The 23,012-nt window shown below is 41.6% G+C and overlaps 3 protein-coding genes across 3 annotated transcripts; 1 reads left to right on the top strand and 2 right to left on the bottom strand.

Annotated features, from left to right (window-relative positions):
* The first annotated feature begins 1,456 nt into the window (after positions 1-1,456).
* On the top strand, positions 1,457-14,691 carry ccdc33 (coiled-coil domain containing 33). The gene is made up of 11 exons (XM_071536303.1): positions 1,457-1,462; positions 7,529-7,737; positions 7,911-7,974; positions 11,045-11,240; positions 12,149-12,237; positions 12,889-13,020; positions 13,155-13,248; positions 13,349-13,473; positions 14,102-14,191; positions 14,323-14,439; positions 14,571-14,691. The coding sequence occupies exons 1-11, from the start codon at positions 1,457-1,459 to the stop codon at positions 14,622-14,624; spliced, it is 1,176 nt and encodes a 391-aa protein (XP_071392404.1). The 3' UTR covers positions 14,625-14,691.
* Positions 14,692-14,845: 154 nt separating this feature from the next.
* Positions 14,846-18,294, bottom strand: cyp11a1.2 (cytochrome P450 family 11 subfamily A member 1, tandem duplicate 2). Its single transcript, XM_071536266.1, has 9 exons — positions 18,023-18,294; positions 17,534-17,689; positions 17,197-17,396; positions 16,878-17,081; positions 16,521-16,681; positions 16,173-16,339; positions 15,685-15,763; positions 15,356-15,547; positions 14,846-15,256 (listed from the first exon to the last, which is right to left on the bottom strand). The coding sequence occupies exons 1-9, from the start codon at positions 18,292-18,294 to the stop codon at positions 15,134-15,136; spliced, it is 1,554 nt and encodes a 517-aa protein (XP_071392367.1). The 3' UTR covers positions 14,846-15,133.
* A 106-nt stretch (positions 18,295-18,400) lies between these two features.
* Positions 18,401-22,411, bottom strand: stoml1 (stomatin (EPB72)-like 1). The gene is made up of 7 exons (XM_071536292.1): positions 22,046-22,411; positions 21,637-21,743; positions 21,398-21,547; positions 19,770-19,973; positions 19,461-19,671; positions 19,172-19,372; positions 18,401-19,012 (listed from the first exon to the last, which is right to left on the bottom strand). The coding sequence occupies exons 1-7, from the start codon at positions 22,230-22,232 to the stop codon at positions 18,816-18,818; spliced, it is 1,257 nt and encodes a 418-aa protein (XP_071392393.1). The 5' UTR covers positions 22,233-22,411; the 3' UTR covers positions 18,401-18,815.
* Between the last annotated feature and the right edge of the window lie 601 nt (positions 22,412-23,012).

Raw genomic sequence — 23,012 nt, forward strand, 5'->3', positions numbered from 1 at the left:
GCTTTGTATCTGCGTTGGCATGCAGACACAAAGCTTTTTTTTTTTTTTCTTGTTATTTCATTTGTTCCAGAAGTTGAAGACAGATAATGTAATCAACAAGGCCAATAGGCATTTGAAGGCCTTGGAACTGTCCGGTATAGAGAAGTCTTGAATGGCAGTGGAGGCAAAGCCAATGCGATGCAAGCTGGCCTTGAGAGACAAAAGCAGGAAGGCAGGCTATGGAGCATGTGTGGGTGGATCATGAATGTGGGCGGTTCAGTCTGACTCTAAACACAAGAGCTGAGAGCTTTAGAGACCTTGAACACTCAGGGTTATCAGGAGCCAAGGCTCTGAGGGCTGTTATGTGGAAGGGCCCCAGGCGTGTGTTTATTATTACCGAGGTTCGTTTGAGCCAAAAACGGCACACCGAAAACATTTTAATCAGTGTTACTAATGCATAATCTGACACCAAACTATTAGAAAGAGCTTTTTACATAGTTAATTGTGAATTTTTCCGTTTGACTTACCTCAAAGTCTCCACAGGGAACGGCATTGACAAAACCCTGTGTACAACTCTCCATGATTCTACTTTTAAAAGACAGCGGACTCATTAAGACGGCTCTTATCGGGCTTATTTACTGCCAATTCCACTGTTGTGTTTACCTCGTCCTCCTGTGGTTCTCAGATAAGGGCGGAGTGGGGCGGCAGGGAGCTCCTTGGCTCCTGTCTGGTGTGCAGGTTGGGCTGGGCTGCGCCGATTGAAGTGCCGCGCAGGGGCCTGTATCTGCACTCTGCAGCCGGAGGAGACCGTGTAGAACAGATTTAAAGCTATTCTCGCTATTCCCGCCTCACCGTCAGCTAAATGTGTAACCCCCGCGCTCCCCTCCGAATACAGATGTGCTGCTTTACAATGAAGCTGTCCCAACAGTGCCAGCTATTGTCTAGCTGTCTTGTATCCGCTCGGCTCTGGCTAATGGCCCATCATCCATCTATGCAGGACTGTCTATCAAGATGCCCCAGTGAATAGCCCCGCGTGGTCATTTAAGATCGAGGTATTGTCCTACATAAAGAAGGGTTGACGGGTTAACTACTTTATTCTGTATTCTTATCTGATTGTAGAAATGTAAATGTTCTACCCAGAGTGCACAATATCCCATCCGCCTCCCATGCCTTTGCCCCCCTTGGTCGATATGAAGCTAATGTAAGTCTTTAACCCTCCAATGGACCCCTGGCTAATGCCATTAATTCCACTCTACACATGATTAATGGTCTTTTCCAAGGTTGCATAGAAACTATGACTGATGAATGCACACCCAACAGCAATCCAAATAGCCGTCTTCTCCGTACTAATGTACACACTGGAATGGGAACAATTTATCTGGTCATCATTTGGTCCATTGACCCTGTCTTTTATGGCAATTGCTCTATTGACCTGTTTCTCTCGCACTGCCTTACCTACAAACCAGAGAGAGTCGAGATGCAGGTCAGTGGCTTTCAGACACAAAGTGCTCTTCATAGCTTCAGTCATTGTCAAGGCATCCATCCCATGATAGGGATTGGGATGGAGATGCTGCCCCACTCTGAGCAGTATAATCACATCAGCTGAGAGTCTGACCTCAGACCTGTGTTTTGGGGGAAGGGGTGGGTGGTTTGGTGTTGACATCATTGCATCCCCCGTCTGCCCTCTGATTTAAATCCAATCCCGGTGACAGTCCTGCCAAAATAGGAATGATGTATTACTCCGTAGGCACACCTACCACCCGCTCATCAATCTTCACGCCCTTTTCACAGCCGCAGACACGGTGTGGCGTGTCTTCAATTGCACACATACATGTTCGATTCATCTGGATTTCTTTATCTTCAGTGGGCGATCGTCACATTTGCTATCTGCAGAATACATAACATGGTACATTATTACTTCGTCTCATGATTTTCAACTGGAAGTCCCACTGGCTATAGAATGATTTTGCAAAATCTATTGAAAAGTTTTGTTTTTGTAGTTTGTTCCAGCTAATGTTACACTATTTGAGTTTCACACGTATCTCCGCGTCTTTCACTCTTGGGGGCCCCTTTTGGCTACAAGCAACATTAGCGTTTTCATGTTTCTTTGAGCCATTCAACAGCAAGCTGGCTTCTGTAAATGTCAACTGGTGTGTTAGTCATTAAGCTTGAGTTGTGTAGCATTTTGGAAAGGTCATGTCAAGCCGGTGGGGAAAGGCAGTCACCGATATTGCTGTGCTGTGGCTGACTGAGGCCTGCATGCCAGCCTGCTGTTTGCTAGGCTTTGGGACTTGATTCAGATTGCTTCACTGTCCCTCAGGCTCCAGTCAGACTTCCCATGCACTAGTGCTGTGGGGACTAAATACTGTTTGATTAGGATCAGGATCTCCCCTCGGTACACATAGGATATAAACATTAGACAGGCTATAGTCTTCAACATGTGAAATATCATACCAAGATCCTTCATGATAGGAATGGATTTAAAAATATGTTTTGAGACACTTAAGTTTCTTCCCACAGACCGTCCATTTTTGTTTCCCTTTACAAATTCTCAACTACCACGCTCTTCCCAACTACAAACTAAAATTATATTACAATCTAAACTTGTTGAATCAATGTGTTAAAATTAAAGTTTCAATTTTGAAATAATCCTCCAGACCTCAAAGATGCCTTGGAGAATCTCTTGCTAATATTATGTTTAGCTAATCTTTAGATATAGGATATGATATGGAACAGTTAGGGTTTAGATTAGAAGACTGCAGGTAAGGGGCAGCTGCACTTTATTTCACATTGAAGACTTTGATATTGATCAGTTTTGACTGGCTTGGGTGATGGAGCCCAGACATTAGGTGCTGCCACATCATTAGAATTAATGGAAGCCTTTTATCCTATACATTCAGAGGTATTATTGTAAATAATATCAGTAAGTGTCATGGAAATATTCAAAAAAATAAAACAAATCAATACTACTCGGTAAATACCATTATTGCTTTGTTTATGTAGGTGGTTTGAAATCTGGAGGTCATAATTTAGGGACCTTTTTATTTCACCCCCACATCATTGTTTCCGCCCTGAGAATGTATGGAGCTCTTGGCGGTCACCTACACAATTTATTATGCTTTGGGCCGACCCTGCTTTTATGTGCATGGCCTGTTTGTTTATAGAGCGACGGTCTCACTGCAGCATACCCGTAATTGAGAGAAGTTGATTTACTGATAATCCTTGGCTTTGCTCTTACTGTGTGCCTCATAGGGAGTGGCATTGGCTGTCAGCCTCACATGTCCTTGAGTCAAGGCTGCATGTTGCCCTTGACACACACCTCTCTCTCTCTCTCTCTCTCTCTCTCTCTCTCTCTCTCTCTTTCCTTCCCTCTCTCTCTCTCTTTTTCTCTCTCTCTCTCCCTCCTCTCTAATGCCATATTTAAAAAAAACCCTATACCCACAGTCCTACAGCAGCTCACTGCAGATGCCTTTTTATTTTGCTGACAGGGCGCAGATATGATTACGTACGGACCAATAGGCCATTTTTCTCATGGGAGTCCAGTAATTAAATTTTTCAGGTGCCACACAACACATTTCAGTCAAACAATTGGTTGAAATGCGATTTTGTGTAATTTGATGTTATTGCAGGTGATTTGATGTAACCTAAATGCAGATCAATCATTACCAATTTGACACAGTTTTTCTCGGTCATAATTTGACACAAGATTAAATTAAGGCCTTTTGTGTGTAAATTGTGTGACAGGATTATGCAGATCAAGTTGGTTTTAAAGCAACTGTTAGTATGACAAACATTTTGCGGTCACCGTCATGTATATGAATATCATTCAGGCAAAGATTTGAATTCTGTCTTATGGTTTGGAGGTTTGGAAATATTCAAATATGACAATTTCATCCTACCATATCTTGTAGTTGTGTAATATTTTCAATGCCTGTATTGGTCATAAATGTTAATGAGCAAGCTCTCAGTAATGTTTCCTGTGTATCCTGTGGGTGTAACCATCCATCTCCATCTCTATTCTCATTTCCATCTCTTACCATCTCTATTCATACAACTAAGTGAATACAGAATCTAAGATTATGAATGTTCAGAACTGTAGAATAATTGCAAAACTAAAGGGAGAAATGCATTCTTGGTAACACTTTAGATTAGGGAACACATATTGACTATTAATAAGTAACTTATTAACATGCATATTAGTGTATTAGTGTATTGGTTAATTATTAGTCATAACAAACCACTTATTAGCACCTTATTCTGCACCAAGTATAGCCCATTAACTATGGGTTTTCCCTCAACAGCGTCCTAATTAGTCTTACAGCAGTCAGTAAGGAAGTTGTTGCACATGAATTGGGCTTTTAGTATGCTTTGCTCAGTATGGGGCTTATAAGGTGCTAGTATCACATATTATTGAGAGAAATGATTAAACTATTGAGGGAAAACCCATAGTTAACACCTAATATGTGTTCCCTAATCTAAAGTGTTACCGTCTTCTTGTTGCAGAAAAGTAGAACTATGTATGTATTGCTTTTCTCTTCTAATCCCTGGAAGCACGTCTTTGTTTCTTAATGAAGACACTCACAGCAACAGCACAGACATAAAAGAAGAACCGACCAGCCTGGACTGCTGTGCTGAATTCCAGCGGTGAATGAGAGACCAGCTGAGTAAACCATGTCGTCCTCTTTTCTCTGTTTTTTTTTTTTTCTGCCTCAGATACCTTCAGTTCCCTCCCTCCCCAACACCCCTTTTACCTCTGTCTCCATTAGCACACTATTATTTCCGCCTGGCTTGAAGTAGATGGCAGAATGGGAAAGAAAGAGGAGGATGGTGATTTTAAAGAAAAAGGGGAGTGGGGGAGGAAGCTGGGAACAGAAGCAGAGGTCAAATGCAGGGAGAGAGAGAGAGAGAGGAGAAAGAGTGAAAGGCTGGGTCAGACGAAGGGATGGAAACAAAAGGGATAGAAAAGGTAGGGGGAAAGGTAGAATGTGTGGAGGGAGCGGAGGTAGAGAAAGCCCCTGGGAGCTGCCTTGTTCTGGCAGGCTAATTGAAGCTCTGTGTGGCAGCGGACTCAGAGCTGTCACTCCACTGAAGAGCCCATTTGCTGCATTTTGCAGAGCTGTGCGCAGAATTCAGATGGCCATTTTACAGAGGTCCCCAACCACCGGCTAACCCGGTGTCACCGGGACCCTGCTCTCCTCCTCATCCCCTTTCCCCTTTCTCCTCACAGATCATATGTACAGGGTCGTAAACATCCTCAACACCAGCAGTGACTGCTAAGAGCAACATGTGATTAATTTTGTTATGGGTGTTTGTGTGAATTTGTCAGACAATCTCATACATTATAATGCGATATTAGACTCCGTGGGATGTGTTTGCACTTGTACAGGTTTTCCCTTGTCGGAATAGAGGAGATTATGCCTTCTACCAGAGCACATAGCTGCAAGGATCCAGTGAATTATTTATCATGAATTAAAGCAGTCAGTTATGAAAATATTTGTATCTAAAATACCAAACAGACTAGGATTTTTATATGCAAAGCCGCAGAGATATCCATGCACAAGGTTTGGATGTGTATTAGCAGAAGATAGGAATGTTATCCTTGAATACTATGAATCTTTAATTGCTAGTGTATTTTGGGTGAGACTAGGTAACTATGATTTGGCACTATCCAATTTCAAGATGCCCATACTTGAATAGAGAGTTTCATTAAAAAATATGATTTGGTTGGGTAGGTTTTTTTTTTTGTTTTGTTTCATTTGGTGGTTTGAGGGTTTTTTGCCTGTCAAGTCAATCTGTGTCCAACAACAAAACATTGCCTGAGAAAGAGAAGCACAATTTGCTTAATGCACTGCATTACTGTCAGGTATGAGGCCATTTCCTTACAATTTGCATCTCATTTTGCGTCTGTTCGTCAGAACAGTCTTTTTTTAAACAGTTGTTGCAAAGGTCAAGTGTAAAGGAAGAATTTTGTTGTGAATGGTGTCACCAAAGAACAGTTTTAGATCATTGCTGAGTCTAGTCTCGCTCTCTCTCCACCTCCCAGCCCCCACCTCTATCATTTAGTTGAGTTTCTCAGTCAGATCCTGTGCCATTAATGATTGTCTATGATGGTCTTGAGCACTAATGAGCTAGGCAGATCCATTGCCAAGCAGTAGTTATTGATCCTTGATCCCTCTTGTAGGATTTACATAGATTTGAATGGGTTATATACTGTATATCTGTATATATACTCTGTGGCTGAAATGTCAGCCCTCTATTTTGTGTTTTTAAATATTTAGTTACAACTCAACTCCTGTTGCTGAATTGCAATATTTCTTGTACATAGTATTAATGATTTGACATCAGACCCTCGCAGAGCTGAGTGAAGCTGGCAATAAACGCTCAGTGAGAACCACAGGTGCTGCACAGCACGTCACTTAGACATCATTAGCCAGTCCCCATCAATCTGCTTATTGAGGCCAAGACAGTATTCTTCTGGGGGCTGCTATTCACTGAGCATGGACCTCCCTTTGATTCCATTGATTTTTACATGCTGCTTCCAGGCATAAAGATAAGGTTTGAATTGCTTTCATAATGCTAAAACATAAAAGAGGCATTTAGAGATGCCAGATTCAAATAGTTTGTGCGTTATTGTTTTGCTTTCATTTCTCTTGAATTTGAAAGGCCACGTGAAACATGAAACTATGTTCTCCTGTTCCTGTACATAACAGGAATACTTCTCATTGGCCTGAAAAGTTGCTAGGGCTTGTGTTGTGGTTACAGGATAATTGTTCTGACTTGATGCTGGAGCTCTAACTTTCACATCCACCATCAGTCATGTGTTCATTCTTCTGATAAGGACTCTGAGATTTTCTATTTGATGAAGGCCTCGAAAAAGACAAAGTCACTGTGCAACCCTGCAACTATTAAGGTAGGCTCTGTGACAGCATGGAAACACAGGAGCAGTATTTGTGTTGGAGGGAGAGGCAGTGGGCAGCTGTACAGATAAAGACTCTATGTCCTTTCATGTGATCACTGTGAGTTTATGCTACCTGGCAACCATTATCATCCATGGTGTACATTGTGCATGCAGTGGGAATGAGAGGCTCATACACAGAACTTTAGGGCTATTGACAGAGAGCTCTCTTGCTATAGAGTGGCCGCTGTAGCCCATAGTTATTTTATGCATAGTGATGTAACAGCCTCTTAATTCAGGAGATGAAGAGGTATTACAGGCCATACACAAGCACAGTGAGTATTGAGAGGTTACAGCTACTCCACTTGTTGGAAAAAGCTTTTGTTTTCCGGGGAAACATGACTGGTAGCTTGAATATTACAGCTGTGATTTAGTCCACCCAGATTGTGACTGGAGATTGTTAAGTGACAGCATATGCTTTGTAAATATTCCTAGACTGTGTTTATTCTTGTGTCTTTAGAAGTGATGTTTGTATGTGATCTAGTATGTGGTTTTTCACTATGGATACTGTCGAGAGCTGTTGTTATTTCTGGGACAGTTTCTGACTCAGTATGGAGATGGATTTCTTAACTGAGCACAATATTTCCTCAACAGCTCCAGAAGGACGGATACAGCCTCCCATCCCACGATGCCCTGGCTCAGATCCTACCAGATTACCAGAACCTCTTCAGCACAACCAAGACCGAGCTGCACAGCACAGTCCAGCAGGAACAGGACGGACCGGCTGAGACGGCAGAAGCTGCACAGAGCAACAAAACCAAAAACATAAACCAAACATATCAAGTACACCATCCACACAAACGGTAAGGCCACATTATACATGTGTGAGATTTATTATGTATGACAACCATTGATTAAATATTTCTGGGAACAGTCTTTATTTTAGCAAGAGTAAAACAAATATTTTTACAATTTATCCTTTTTCCTTTTTTCTTTCAAATGCTGATGATGGTCAAATGTGTTTTTCCTGCTTCAGACCCCCTCTCCCTGACTTTAAGGATGATCCCCACATGGCGGAGATCGCTGACCTCCAAACAAAGGTGAGTGTACATGATCGATATGTGAACTCTTCAAAGTGAATTAATCCCTACTTGCCACTGTCCTGTTTACTTCTCCAGATGTCTCCTTATTATGAGAGAATGAGGGATACATGCATTAGGCCACAACTCTCAAAGTGGAGTAAGGGCCCCAAGGGGTTTCCAGGGGGCTGCAGAGGGTAAAGTTGAGCAATAATTTAACATCACTACTATTGATGTACATCAATAGATACACATACAAAATTTGATATTTTTTCTGAGAATCAGTCCTGGGTCAAATAGTTTTTAATAATGATCATTCTTAGCATTCTCTTAGCATTGACTGCATCACGACAATTCAGATATTATGTTCATAACAGAAAAATACTATATTAGTTTTATATATACATTCCATTTATTGTCTTAACTTTCTTTTACTCACATTGCATTTATGCAGCAATAGTGCTAAGGAAAGGCCAGTGCGATGGGACATTGTGCAGATGCGTGTGTTATTATAATGCCCAGTATGAAACACATCATTGTGTCTGGTCTGACTGAGATGGTCTCATCTTCACAAAACAGACAGACAGCTCCTCAGCTCCACCACTGTGACACCTGGGAGAGAAAATGGCGGCTAGTAGAACAGATTCATATTTCTCTCAGACCGATTGCACTCAAGGAGTGATGTGTTGATGAGGTTGATACTTGTGTTATCGGGAAAGGTCCGGAGGGTATTATTTATGCATACCTTGACATTTTCTCTTGTTTTGCGTGAGCTTTCCTGCATAATTTCCTTTACTACTAATTTGAATTCATGGTTTAGTTCTGGGATTGGCCTGACATCGAGAGGTGATAGATTATGTTTATCCATGAAGATAACGTTATATCTTATTTCATGTAGATTTCTCTATGCGTATGATAAATCATTTGTTTGAAAGGCAGAGATCTCAGTCCTAATTGGACAATTTTATAGTGACACTGCACACTTTTATATACTACAGCAATTATGATAACGACTTAAAAACAAATGTCACACAAAGTGCCTCTGCATGCACTCACACATGCACACTTCAATCCAGCTGTCTTCCTGTGTGTTGGCTGCCATCTGATTGTGATGCAGTTGTCCTAGAGCGACAGTAAGTATGACAGCAAGGCCACTTCAATCTCTTAAAAGCATGGAGAGGGGAGGGCCACCCCCAGTATTCATAGGCAGAGACAGGGACTCCCCTTTTATTTGAGGCAGATGATGCGGCATTCCAGACTCATCATAGGGAGCCCTCCTTCCCATCATGCCTGTGGGGCCCCCAGCAGAGCCACCATCTCCATTCTCATCTACAGTCATGATTGTCACCTTGTCCCTGCCCTTTCAATTAGATGCTCAATTTCACCCCCGGTGTCCCACGGGAGCCACAACCACACCATCCTAGATTGGAATCTCCTAATCGTCGACCCCCCCCCACCCCCCACCCACCCACATGCAGCCGGACCCCGCTCTCGGTCTCCATTCATTTCTTTTTACACGCTCTGACCCCACTGATAGAGAGGAGCATGTGACAGAGCAGAGAACAATGCACCTGCATGCTGCTAGACAACACGCACATGCCTTGAACAGAGAAATGCCATAATAGGAGAGCTCTACAACAATGGGCCCAGCTTTAATTGCTTTCCAGCAGAAGCTAAAGCTAATGTGGTATTGCTTATTCTTAGGAAGGGACTGTCTTTACTAAGGGAGTAAAAGGGCAACAAAATAACAAGGATGTGAATGGTGTTTTGAAAACTGTATTTGTGGAAAGAAATAAGAGGAAGTGTACAAGAAATCAGTTTTTGGGGTTTCTGATTTTAGGAAAGCTCAAGGTTGTTTTTTGTTTTCTGTCTAGCTCCTCAGAAGTTAAATGCTGTGAGAGTTTTTGCTGCACAGTTCTGTAAATGGCCTTTCACAGCAGGACGCTCCATGCATGCACCATTAGGGTTTATCCCAAATCCCTGGATAAAGCTCCTGTGACAAAAGCCCTTGACAGGATGGGGTGTTATTGTCCCTTGGATCTGAGGAGCTGGAGTCATGATTACATTGTACCCCAACCTTAGATAATCGATTACAGGAACATCGAGCAGTATGGCATGAAAGTCTTGGCTGTTTGGGGTTTTTGTGATGTCCCAATAGTCGTCCCTCGTGTTATGTGCTTCAGGGAAACCAAAAGAAACCAGTGTTTGTTATTCATTGAGACATTTAGTCTCATGACAAACTGACATGTATTGCTGCTAAGATGTTTTTTAATCCTGTTTGGTGCAGAGAGTCTTCCTGAGCGATCCTGTTGAGTATATCCTGTAAAACTCTGTTAACAGATGGGGTTGAGGAGACATCTAGTGGTGGCGATCACATATAACTATTAGGCATCAAGTCTGTCCTGCCAGTCTACAGGGAAAATTTTGTGACACCTGTGTGAGATTGGTCCTATTCACAGTATTCCCATAATGTCACATGCATTTCCTACCAATATGGTGCTTTACAATAATCACCTGTTACTTTATTATAATCACCTGATAGTTTCCGACCAAGATGGCCGTGTGGTGATGTAACAGAATACTATGAATACTGAAATTTGTATTTTTGATTGAAAGATGTATGTGAGGTAAAGACTGACAGGCAAAAAACTGCCAGTCATAGCCTTTGACGATTTGTTTACAGGTCAAAACAATACTTTTCAGTGAGATTTCAGCTTTTGTAAGGACTCAATCCTTAATGACGTAATCCTTCAGCCTTGAGGTTTTGCAGTGGGAGAGCAATGTTTTTTGTTTTTGTCTGGTTCATTGAGTCAGTCAGTCATCCATGCATTTACAAAACTCTAATCATCGTCTCTAGTCATACCCCTTCTCCACTGATCCAGTTTGACTATGACCAGTGTTGGGGGCCCTGGTTATAAAGATAGAGTCAAGTATTCTGTGCAGTGGTCGCTCCAGGGGCAATTTTAGGAGGGATAAATAATGATTGTATCCCCCTTGTTAGCAAACAATAACTCATTAACTTGAACAAATCTCCCACTGATCAGCACTATATGCAACCAATGTGAGACTGGTCATCTGTCTCCACCATCAGGAGGTGGAGAACTACCGTTCAGCCATGCACAAGATGGCAGAGGACATCATTGGCCTGAGGACACAGGTGGTGACTCTGGAAGCAGAAAACAGCCAGCTCCGCAGTGATCTGTCGCTGCACCAGGACCTTGGCCGAGATCTGCTGGATGACACCGACATCGACGTCATGACCAAGGCTGAGATTGCTGACCGGATAGGTACAGCTTGAGCCCACAGCAGATTACTGCCTCTCCTAATCCATGATTACTCAACCATATATTAACCATTCATTAACAGCCCTCTCTTAGAATGAGCCTGAATCAAATTCACTTATTCCAAAAATAGTGATAATTTACATTCTTTTTGCTCAGATGTAATGGATATGGATGGATTAATAAAAAAAACAGTCAGCTCAAATGTGGAGCAATGTGCTAATTCGGTTATTGATTAATGTAACAAAGTTTGCTACCCATCCAGCAGTTGTTGTCCATGTTGTGGTGTGGATGTGAGTGTATTTCATTGCCAGAGGAAGCAGTGAAGTGTAAGGTGGTTCACTGTGTGCTAGAGCTAATCCTTGTGGGTGTCTATTCCCCAGCAGACTGTGCCATGCCGCGATAAGGCAGCTCATTTAGGCCACGGACCCTGATAAGCTATGTGGGTAGTGCATCCCTTATCTCCTGAAGGACAGTTGGTGACCCTCAGTAAAAGGATGTTCCAAAAAGCCTTTCTGTTGGCATCAAAGCAGAGGGAACAGATTTAATTCCCTCCTAATGGGAAATCCATTCTGTTTCATAAGCTTTGTCGATGGCTGTTTTGTTCATTGTTCAGATGTGCAAGACTCAGACGTGACGCGAGTTAGTTACTCTAAATGTGTGAAGTCATTGAAACTGTTCATAGAGCTTCATACTTCATAGACCTAACAAACCCTCACTTTCAGCTAAGATATATATGACTCTATAGACTTCTTTCCAAAGTTAATACAAGTAAATCATATTTGAATGTTGCCAAAAAATACACATTCCTATACCTATAAATGTGTCTGTATAAACCTATTTAACAGAAACAAGTGTATCATTATCCATATTGATTCTGCTGTTTAAGTTTTTGTCCTCTTGCTCTGTTGAAGCCCACCTGAAGCACAAGCTGGCCAGTGAGACCACTAAGGCTGCTTCACAAAGAGACCGGATCCAGCAGCTGCAGAATGAGCTGATCAGGGTCAGAAGCAAGCCAACACACATTACACATACTGTATGCAGAGGTGGAAAGTAACTAACTACATTTACTAAAGTAATGTACTTAAGTACAATTTGTCTGAGTATTTCCATTTTGTGAGACTTTATACTTTTACTCCAGTACATTCCAGAGGGAAATATTGTACCTTCTACTCCACTATATTTATCTGACGGCTGTAGTTACTATTTACTTTGCAGAATAAGGTTTTACATGCAAAACATACAATAAGCTCTCAAATATGTTGCATTGTTAGAGTTTAAACTGCCCAACATTATATGGAGAAGTTCGACCTACAACGTTATACTTCTTACAGTTTAATGCATCAATAATTTAACAGTCTGAAAGGGACCATTCTTCAGAATGAGTATTTTTACTTTTGATACTTAACTAGATTTTACGGCTAATACTTCTGTCCTTTTACTGAAGTAAACATTTGAATGCATAACTTTTACTTTTAATAAAGTATTTTTCCATTATGGTATTGCTACTTTTACTTTTAGGATTGAGTACTTTTTCCATCACTGCACATAAGCAATTCACACAATTCATGTCAATGCATATGTATTATTTATACTCTGATATAATATACTGAAGCTATTTCCATGCTGTCTTCTGTTCATGTGTGTCGTGCAGAAGAACGACAGTGAGAAGAAGCTTCTAAAGCTTCAGAGAGCCCACCAGCAGCAGCAGGAGGATCTGCAGCGCCACCAAAGTCGTGTCGCAAAGATGGCCGGTCTGGAGGCCACAGTGAAGCAGCAGGAGAAGGTGAACGATCAGCAACACTGTCCACTGTGCTGTTATCACTATGCCTGTCTGATTTCACAACAGGGAATATTTCTTTCTATACTTAACAGCTTATATATGTTAATAAAATACACTTGTGCTATCTCATTTGTCAGGTCATTGAGAAAATGGAGAAAGCACTAGATAACAAACTGACAGAGAGAAATAAACAGAACGGTGAGAAAAAGCTGGTGGTGAAAAAGCAGCGAGGTGAGAGGACTTAGTGAGGTCAGAGAATATTACATTATAACATTTTATTCACAAACATTGACAGAGGCCGGGACGTCAGCTGTCTTCATGCTGTGTGCAGGTGAGACTGACGGCAGAAAGGAACAGATGGAGTCGGCCCTGGCAGCGGAGAACGCTCGACTCCGAGGAGAGCTGGAGAAGACTCGCCAGCAGCCTGCGCCCATCATCATACAGCAGTTAGCACAGGTACTCAAACATGAAAAGAAGGCCTTTTTATAGTCTGTTCTGCTTTTATGTCACCATTTTATTCTCCTGTTTTTCAGTCGGTTTAGGATCCTTGCTTCATCTTTTTTTTTGTTGCTTTTATACTGTTTTGCCTTGTTTCATGTTTTTTATGCTGTTTTTGCCTCTTTTATGTTGCTTTTATTCTGTTTTTGCCTTTTATTGTTCCATCTTATTGTTGTTATTTTACTTTTTCTCTTTTAGTAGTTATTATTGTCTTTGGACCTTCTTTTATTTTGACTATAAAGCACTTTGTAACTGTGTTTGGAAAAGTGCTATAGAAATAAAGCTTATTATTATATTATTATTATTACAACTCAAACAATAAATTGACAACAACACAGATATTACCAAGCCATTTCTCAGCCAGTATGATGTGGATATGGTGTAAAAATGGCTTCAAGGGCTGAGGATGCTTCATAGGCTACAGTTCAAATTTGAGTTGGTTGATTGAAGATGAAAATTGTGCTGCTTGTGAACAGGCAGACAGAGGGATATATTGTCAATTAATGTTGTACTACCCAAGTCCATTTTTGACACAGAGACATCCTGATTGGTGGTCTGAAATTGCTATGTGTGATTTCCCTCTCAGACACAAGAGACAGTACCAGACATGGAGAGACTGAGTTTGCTGAGTAAACTGGAGAAAGCTGAGGCAAGAATAGAAACACTGGAGACTCAGGTAGAAATACAAAGAAACTGGATACTCTTGTACTCTTATGATACACATGTACCTTTCAGGGACAAAGGTAAAGTCATTGATAAATTACATTCATGCTTGTGTGTGCTTTGTGTTTGTTGCATGTACTACAGCTGGAGGAGAGCTCTAAACTATGGGGGAGGCAGAAACAGGAAATGTTGACTAAACTAAGTGAGCACAGGCATGGCTTTGCTCGGACATCCACCACAATCCTTCACAATGTTCCTCTGGTCAGTAGGGTGCGGCTTGCTAATGTTCGACATAACAAATAAAACCTCTGCTACATGTAATTACTTTGTAAAGGTAGTAAACTATTTGACGTAGTGATTTTTTTTCCCCCAATGCCTTCTGCCTCTTACAGGTAGCATCTGATTCCCTATATGAGCAAAGCAGGAAGCAGAAGCCTGTAAAATGACCTGCAGCCATTGAACTGATGATCCAGATCAAATGGCACACACAGACATTTCTCTTTCATAATAAAAATTTGATATTTTGATCTAAGTATTTTTAGATATAATATATTTTCATAACAAGATGCATTTTGTTCACTCTTTTATTAATTAGTTGTTTATATGGATACATTACTTATCTGTATTTTAGAAAATGCTTTTGCCATATACACATGGAATAACAGGTCTGTACATTCAATACTTTTCAATAAACAGTACACACATGGACTACACATTTCCATGCAGTTACTGAGGTCATTTGTTAATGCACATTTTTGACATTTCTTTTTCCTAATGAAGTTTACATGGGAGTTTTCCTTGTCCTCAGTGAGGATCTAAGGTTGGAGGGAGTCGTTTTCATTTATTGTTTTTATAATGGGGGCGTCGTGAAGCCCTTTGACAGTGTAACTGTGATTAAGGACCATACAAATATACTTGACTTGACACGCACCACCATTTTCTCTTAAACATTCTGTCACCGACTGCTTTGTAGAGGCTTCACAGTCAGTACAATAGGCTTCTCCGGTAACAGAATTAGCTCAAAGGTGCTCTGCACTTCCACCTGCCGCTGTTTCTCCACTCTGAAGTTCTCTAGCATCTGCAATGGCAAAAGACAATGTACAAACATAGTTAAGATTCTGTGTAAATGTGCCACAAAAATATATTGGAACTGCTCTTTCTTCCCTGTATATCTCACATGGATAAGGAAGAGTTGCATCTCCGTCTCAGCTATTCTGCGTCCTAGACACTGGCGCGGGCCAAAGCCAAAGCCCAGGCTCCTGAAGTAGTGGCTCTCTGTCCTCAGCCAGCGGGACGGCTGATACTGCTCTGGACGAAGGAACACCTTGGGGTCTCTGCCCATTGCATACAGCCCTAATTGGACCAAAGTCTGACCGCGCACACACACACAGAAACAAGGTGAGCAGTATCCCACCACTGTGCCTATTACTATTTATGCCAGAAAGATTCTATAACAATGCTCAAAAAACATGATTTGCTCAAGTATATCCTTAATACGCCTCTTACCCCAGATGGTATGTGGTAGTTTTGAATAATGATGTCTTCAGTTATGTATCTTTGCAAGCTCACTGCAACCGGATGTAACCTGAGGGATGGAAGTAAAAAATATATATTTAGGGAGACTAACTTTAGGGAGACTAAGTTAATGCCAGTAAATGGCACAACTGCAAACATGACAAAAGGTCATTATCACCACAATGATTTGTTAGTGAAAGTATTAGTAAAGATGTGAAAGAGGCAAAATGTGAAATTGTTTCCTATTCTATTATGGAATTTGCACTTCTGATAAAAACATGAGTGAGGGAATAGTATTAACTCACCATTTACTAACATATTCAAACATTTTAGAAAAATGCCAGCTATAGTCCATCTTATTTCAGATACTGTGTCAATGTCAATCCAGGAGTCCGTCCTCTTAATGTACCTAATCCATTGCCTGCCATCATCTCTGCTGTATCATTAGCATCATATCTCCTGTGCTGCAGTCTTCTCACCTCAGTGTTTCCTTCAGAGCTCCTTTGACCAAAGGGACCCGCCGTAGCATCTCCTGTATGTCTCCCTGGGTTTCGGCCCGGGCTGCAGCCACCTCGGCCCTCAGCTCCTCCTGGAGGTTGGGGTGTCTGGCCAGTTCATACAACGTCCACAGCAGAGTTATGGAGGTCTGAAATACACACAGAGAGATAATCACAACAGAATCTATATTAAAGTCAAGTTTATTTGTGTAGCCCTTAGTCACGGTTACGGTCTCAAAGGGCTTACAGGCAAGTATCATGTCTGTCATACTGGAAATATTTTTTTTCTTTATTACATGTGCTCAGACTTTTTTTTTATGTGTTTTGTACCGTATCTACTCCTCCAGCCATCAGCTCAGTGACGCTGGCCTTGATGTCTTCGATGGACAGCTTGTCCAGCATGAGCAGGCTAGCCAGGACTCCTGGGTATTTATTGGAAGTGCCTGTCTCTTGACGCAACCGCCTGTAGATGTTCTGGATGCAGCGGTCCGCTGGTGAGCCACAGGACCATAAAATAAACATGAAATTGCACCATAATAGCGGGAAATGTGATATTCAAATGACTGATATGAAATCTTTGCTGAGTGTTCTGCTGATGCATCTTGAAAACATCCTGACTTATTGGTTTGAAAGCTAATCATTGTTATAAAATATTCATCTTAATTGTTCTGACTCGTGCAGTCCTACCTTGGCTGAAGATGCCATCCCAAGCTTCCACATGGTCCCGCCACACCTTCGCTCCGACCCGCCTCAGCAGGCCCGGGGGGATGTACAGCATGGGTGAGGTAGTCTTGAACATGACGGTGATGCAGTCAATGAAATGTTGAGCATCAGGGTCAATGTAGTCCAGCATCAATCCCAGACGCTCACCATATAGCACTGAGCTCACCGCTGTGTAGGACAGAGCAAAGACAAATCAGCAAAAAAACCACATCTGCCTATACCGTGAGAGAAAGATGAAATAAATTATACTCTAAAATACAGGTGTGATGAAGGCCAATCTTACATTCCAGTGCATATTTAAAGAGTTCGTGAGAAAGGTCAGTGGTCCATTTGTTCTGGCCACTTCGCTCTATCTTTTTATGAACTCTGGCCACAAAATCCTGCCCCACTTCGTCCAGCAGCGGCACAAAGTTCCCCAGCACCTTTGGGGAGATCACCTCCTTGTTGAGAATCACTCTGTTTGATCTCCAGTCTTCTCCATCCCTGTTGGAAGATGGGATGTTGACTTTGTAAACTACACAGGCTGCGCACTTATTAAACTACTAGGTTCCAACAAAGCATCTCAAAACAATGGTCAGGAAAAATGTATACAGGTAGAATAGGGTAATCAAGGCACATACTTGAGTAAAACTCCATATTTGTGGTTCCTGTAGTCCCTGTATGATGTCCATGGTTCAACTTTAAGCCTTTTAGGATAATAGCCCTCCGCTTTGAACAGGATAGCTGCATCCTCGGGATTGATGATATTCACACTTTCATAATAACCTATTTTCTCTCTGTTGTACAGAGAGAGAGAAACAAAGAGGACGTGCTACATTAGCTATTTGTATTCAGAAAATTTGACCTTGTAGGTTCTTAGCCAAAGGCACATTTTTCAGGGAAGAAAAAAATATTTATATTTAGACTAGAGAAGATAGATATTTACCTGTCAAAATCAAACGAGTTACATAATGGAAGGTCAGTTTGTCTACTGCAGGCATTTTTAATTATTTTATTCACTTAATTATTTTATTCACTTAACATAGGCAGTAGACCATTAACGTTAGTTGCAAATACAGCTATTGTATCCTCATCTTTAAGCCTTATGCAAACTGCCTCGCTTTCCGTACCTGTAAATGGGTCCAAAAGTGTTGAAGTTGTTCGCCATGATGCGGTGAAGATTCCTGAAGCCATCCAGCTTCCAGAAATTGTACAAGTTGGCCACCCCATTCTTCCACAGCCCAGGAATCTCATTGAAAGGCCTTACAACGCTGGTGCTTTCTGGGTACGACTGTCTGACCGCTGGCATGCTGCTGCTGTAGCGCACACCAGATGTTGTCAGCTCTCCTCTCCAGGACAGGGGCAGTGTCACAGGGCTGCACCACACTCTACACCTGGCCATCCCAGTGACAAAAATGCTCCCTCTGCTCTACCTATGGCAGCTGCTCTGTCTCTCCCAGGGACATCTGGTGCAATAGAGGGAGGCTGGTCTAAATAGTCAGCCCCCCTCGCTGTCCTGATCAAGGCTCTTCAGTTACACTTACAGCCTAATAGAATAAACCCACAATGTATCTGTGTAACCGTTTCAGTTGTTGAATATTTTATTTAATATACCATGGTATATTACATTCACCTCTCAGGAAAAAGTGTGTGGTCAGAGATAGTTTGACTTTGTACTGTCTGAGTAGTTGTATCTGTCTGATCATTTCTCTAAAGCTAGGTTGTGGTTCTAAGACCTTGAGAAAGTTTGTTGTCTTTGTAAACAAGCATTTGCTTTGATTTGTGAAGGAAGACAAGGCCATAACAGAAAATCAGTGTATAATCAGTGTAATTGGTGCATACATGAAAAAGAATGTGCTGTGAGCATTTTCAGTTAAAATTAAAGATAAATAAATATTAAGTTACAAAGGTTACTACAAACAGCTATTTCCTAGTTAACTTTATGAGTTCCCCCAGCCTCATGGCAGTTTGCAGGTCTCCTTGGACTATCAGTCTGCCGCTGGTGTAAGCAGCGAATGGTTGTAGCCTGCCCTCGAACATGGCCATTAGGTCGCTGTCACTCATGCTCAGTGTGACATCTGGCTCCTGGCATGGGGACCCTGCACCAGCTGCACCACTACCTACAGTACACACACACACACACACACACACACACACATTGCCATTTACATCTCAGCATTCTTAAACAGATTTAGCAGAACTTTCATTTAATTCCTGAATTTATCTCAATGAAAATTCTGTTATCACCATTGTATCCCCTGTTCATTATGAAGCATTACCTTGGGTCAGGTCCACATAGTAACTCTGATGTTGTCCATCTTCTGAGCTGATGTGAAACTGGAAGCTGGCCCCCACCTGGCTGACCAAAGTTTCGGACAGCAGCGACTTGATGACCCCGAGCAGCTCTTCCACAGAACCCGGCCTGGTCACCACAGCCTGAGGCGCACTGCTAAGCTCGTCTGTAAACGTCACACTGTCTTCTAAGGACACACAAGGCACAGACACATTACACGACATTACAATTGTGGGTACATACAGCATAAAATAAGTTTGAGTGTGTTGCAATACCTTGCTGAGGCTGTGAAACTCCACTGTGACTGAGGAAGTGCATAGCCAGCTGCTGAATGGGGCCAGCGAAGCCTTCCAGTCCAGGTACAGAGGGAGGCATGATGACTTGTCCAGAGGGGTTTCCCTCCGGGGCTTTGAGCAGAGCGCCCAAGGTGAGCTCGACCCGGTCCACCTCCAGCCCCCAGGGCCGAGTCATCTCATTGATGTCCATCTGTAGAGAGGAAGAAGGGAAGTTGGTTTGAACTGATAGTTTGAAAAGTCAGCAGCCAGTTGATAAGGCAATAAAAAGTCGATCTACTGTTGTCTCACCCCGAGATATTCTCCCAGTTTGACTCTCTCAGTCTGGATCTCCCTGACAGTCTTCTTGCCCAGGCTGTGGGTCATAGCGTTCTGTGCCGTAAGCCTGGTGGAGGCGTTGAGGTCCTGGATGGACACCACTGACATGACCGGGTTCCAGATCCTGAACTGGATGTCTGCTCCCACTGACAACACACCGCCATCCCGCGTAGACACCTAACAAGGTAACATTTTACAAGACATTTACATTTATTTAGACCTACTCCTGGTACTGGTGAAAATACTGATAACTTAAGATTTGTCACAATTTACAGAAAGGAGGCTCTTGGGTATTGTCTAATAGATTCAAATTCATCTGAAAATACATATGACTAGTCTAGATATGAAGACATCACCTCTTTCTTTATTCCTAAAGCAGGTATCAGCTGTGTTCACTGTGTAAGATTGATTTCAAAGTTCAAATGCTGACTGCTCACAAGGAGGGTCTTTGCACCATTAAGTGACCCAAACTTGACTCCTTGACTCTAACATTCAAAACATATTCACACTACTCATTTTTGCTATATCAGTCAAGGATTTGCATTAAAATATGAAAATTATGAGGGCAAAGATTTTACCACATTTAGAGTGATCCGCGTATTAGACGTTGTTCCCAATGCTCGAGAGTGTACACAAGTTAAACAAGGAGGATTCAAGAAGGGAGACAGAAGACGAGATAGAAGACACACTCAACACACAGAAATGGAAAAGTAAAAGTTTGATATACTTAATGTAGAGCACTTGCTGTTGGTATTTATACGTTCTGGAATAAATTCCCAACAATATGAACTAACAACTCTTATTAACGGTTATTCACAAACATTATACATAAAACGTGTGCTGCCACACAGTATACTGGCTGTTCCCAGTGTCCGTTTACTCTCTGGTTTCAAAACTGAACAGTGCACCAACAGTGCCACCTGTAGGAGTAAAACACACTCACATAACATAGATAAGAAGCCTTACACATTCAATTGGCCCTGAACACGAGGAATGGTCCAAAATATTGATTTAACTGCCTGTGGCTGGTGAGCAGCAAAGACTCCTCGACTCACATGTGTAAGAATCACATATTCAAAATGTTACACTGATGACATAAGAGTTTCTCATCTGTGCTTGCTGTAGCTTATGTAAAGAAAAGGTATACAGTCTTCCTCAGATCAAGAAGAAGAAAATGAAGAACAAAGCACTTTAATCTGTGGTTTTTAGGAACATAACTTCATTTCCTGATTTAGTTTAGTTTAGCCAAGTGGTTTGTGCTAACAACTTGTCAGAGAATCTGAGAGAAGCTATCAAGTATGATTTTTTTTTTTAAAGAAACAAAGCTAATTCCACATGACTGTACTTCGCTAAACACACTTTCCTCCCAGCTGGCTACAATTAAATGTTTTTCTTGCTCCACTTTTGTCAATGTTTCAGTGTTTGAGGATTTGAAAGAGTTGTCCATCATAACAACTGACTGTATGGTTTTTCTATTATTTTTTTTATTAGCTTCTGTACTTTGTTCTGCTAGTGTACTGTACATTGCTGCTGTGACACCCAAATTTCCCCTAGGGGATCAATAAAGTGCATCTTATCTTATCCTTTGTACAGTGGTGTACCTGGCAAGGAGGGATGTTGAAGGCTCGGGTGCGCAGGTCTACTCTCTGCCACTGGTCGATGAGGGGCAGCACGAGGATGACGCCCGGGCCCTTTGGAGGACAAACCCGACCCAGACGAAACACAACTATCCTCTGGTAGTTAGGAACCACCTACAGACAAGATCAGTCAGAGTTTATTATGATTAGTCTTAATAGGTGAGTGGCGATTGTTAACAGATACAGAGATCATTTCAACTTACTTTGAGCACAAACCATCCTGATATAGGAAAGGTTATGAACGTGCAGATGTAGACCAGGAAAATGACAATCAGGTTGCAAATCCAGGACAGCCATCCTTGGGAGGCATCTGTAAGAAAGGGAACAAAAATTTGTCACAATATGTATGCTGCTGTAGTCAAATTTACATGATACAGTCACTCACTAAATATGACTAACGACATCCATCGTTCATTTTGAATAGTCAACTTGAAATGTCCTCTCCCCTAGAGTTGACAGTGAAACTGGTAAGGGAAAACAGACTTGTTTTTATTATTTGGGTCTGGTTTGGTTATTAACTCGATACCACTGTTATAGTCATTAAGCTAACTGTTCTCCGTTAGCCCGTAGTGACTTCTTTTAAAACCTCCTGCTATAGTTAGTGTTACCTACCAGTGAAGTCGTTCTCGGTGATTTTGGGGATGTAGTCAAATGAATGGCCTTTGTGGTAGTTGGCTTGCTGTACATTAAAGCTCTCTGTGGCCACAAACTGCCCAGGACCTCTTGGTGAGGAGTCTCTCTGAGGAAGGGGCTTGTACTGGTGGTAGCTAACGTTAGACGTCTTGCCAAACATTGTCATGTGCAATTACGTTTATTTATTAAAAAAAGAACGTCATGATTAATAGCGTATCTTATAGCTTCTGTGACAAACTGTCAGCAAAAACTGCATCGTCGAATTAAGTCGTCAAACTTGGTAAGGTTACTAAAAACCAAACCGCTTTAGCTGAAATCTGTTTGTTGATTGAGCTTCTTCCGTGTTTTCTTCCTCCTCTTCTTCTTGGTGTTTACTGTCGGCGGTTGGCACTCAACCTTAAATTTGCGCATTACCGCCACCTAGTACCCGGACTGTCGACCATACATTTTATATTCCTGGATCCACATAACATGGGTTTTTGACTACAGATGATCAAGGTTTTGTCTCTGTGACCCCGATTTCAGAAGATTTCTGTTGTCTCTCTTTTAGGAGAAGTAAACCTCTGATCAGGATAGCTATTCTCCTACATTCTGTCCTAGTGCTGACTTATAGTGGATGAAATAATAGTGAAATAAAACTATTTCTTATTTTGCTGGGGACCCAGTGGACCACACAGACCCAAGTTTGGGAACCAGTGTTCTAGTCTATGAAGTTCTTTGAGAAGTGTTTGGTGACTCTTAAAATTAATCTTCACACCTTTACCGTCTAGTAAACAACTCAAGTAAATTAAAATTATGGCCAGAGATGAATAGACATGTCATATAAAACAGATATTTATGCACTTATTTAATACAAATACATTAATTCAAAATACACATTTTTATTTTTAAATAATAAAACAAAATGTTATTTCTTACTACTCAAAAGTGATTTATTCAGTTTAGG

This window comes from Centroberyx affinis, unplaced genomic scaffold, assembly GCF_046629955.1.
Source record: "Centroberyx affinis isolate AG114_WGS23_722 - 3 ecotype Tasmania unplaced genomic scaffold, CSIRO-AGI_Caff_v1 ptg002853l_1, whole genome shotgun sequence".
Taxonomy (NCBI): Eukaryota; Metazoa; Chordata; class Actinopteri; order Beryciformes; family Berycidae; genus Centroberyx; species Centroberyx affinis.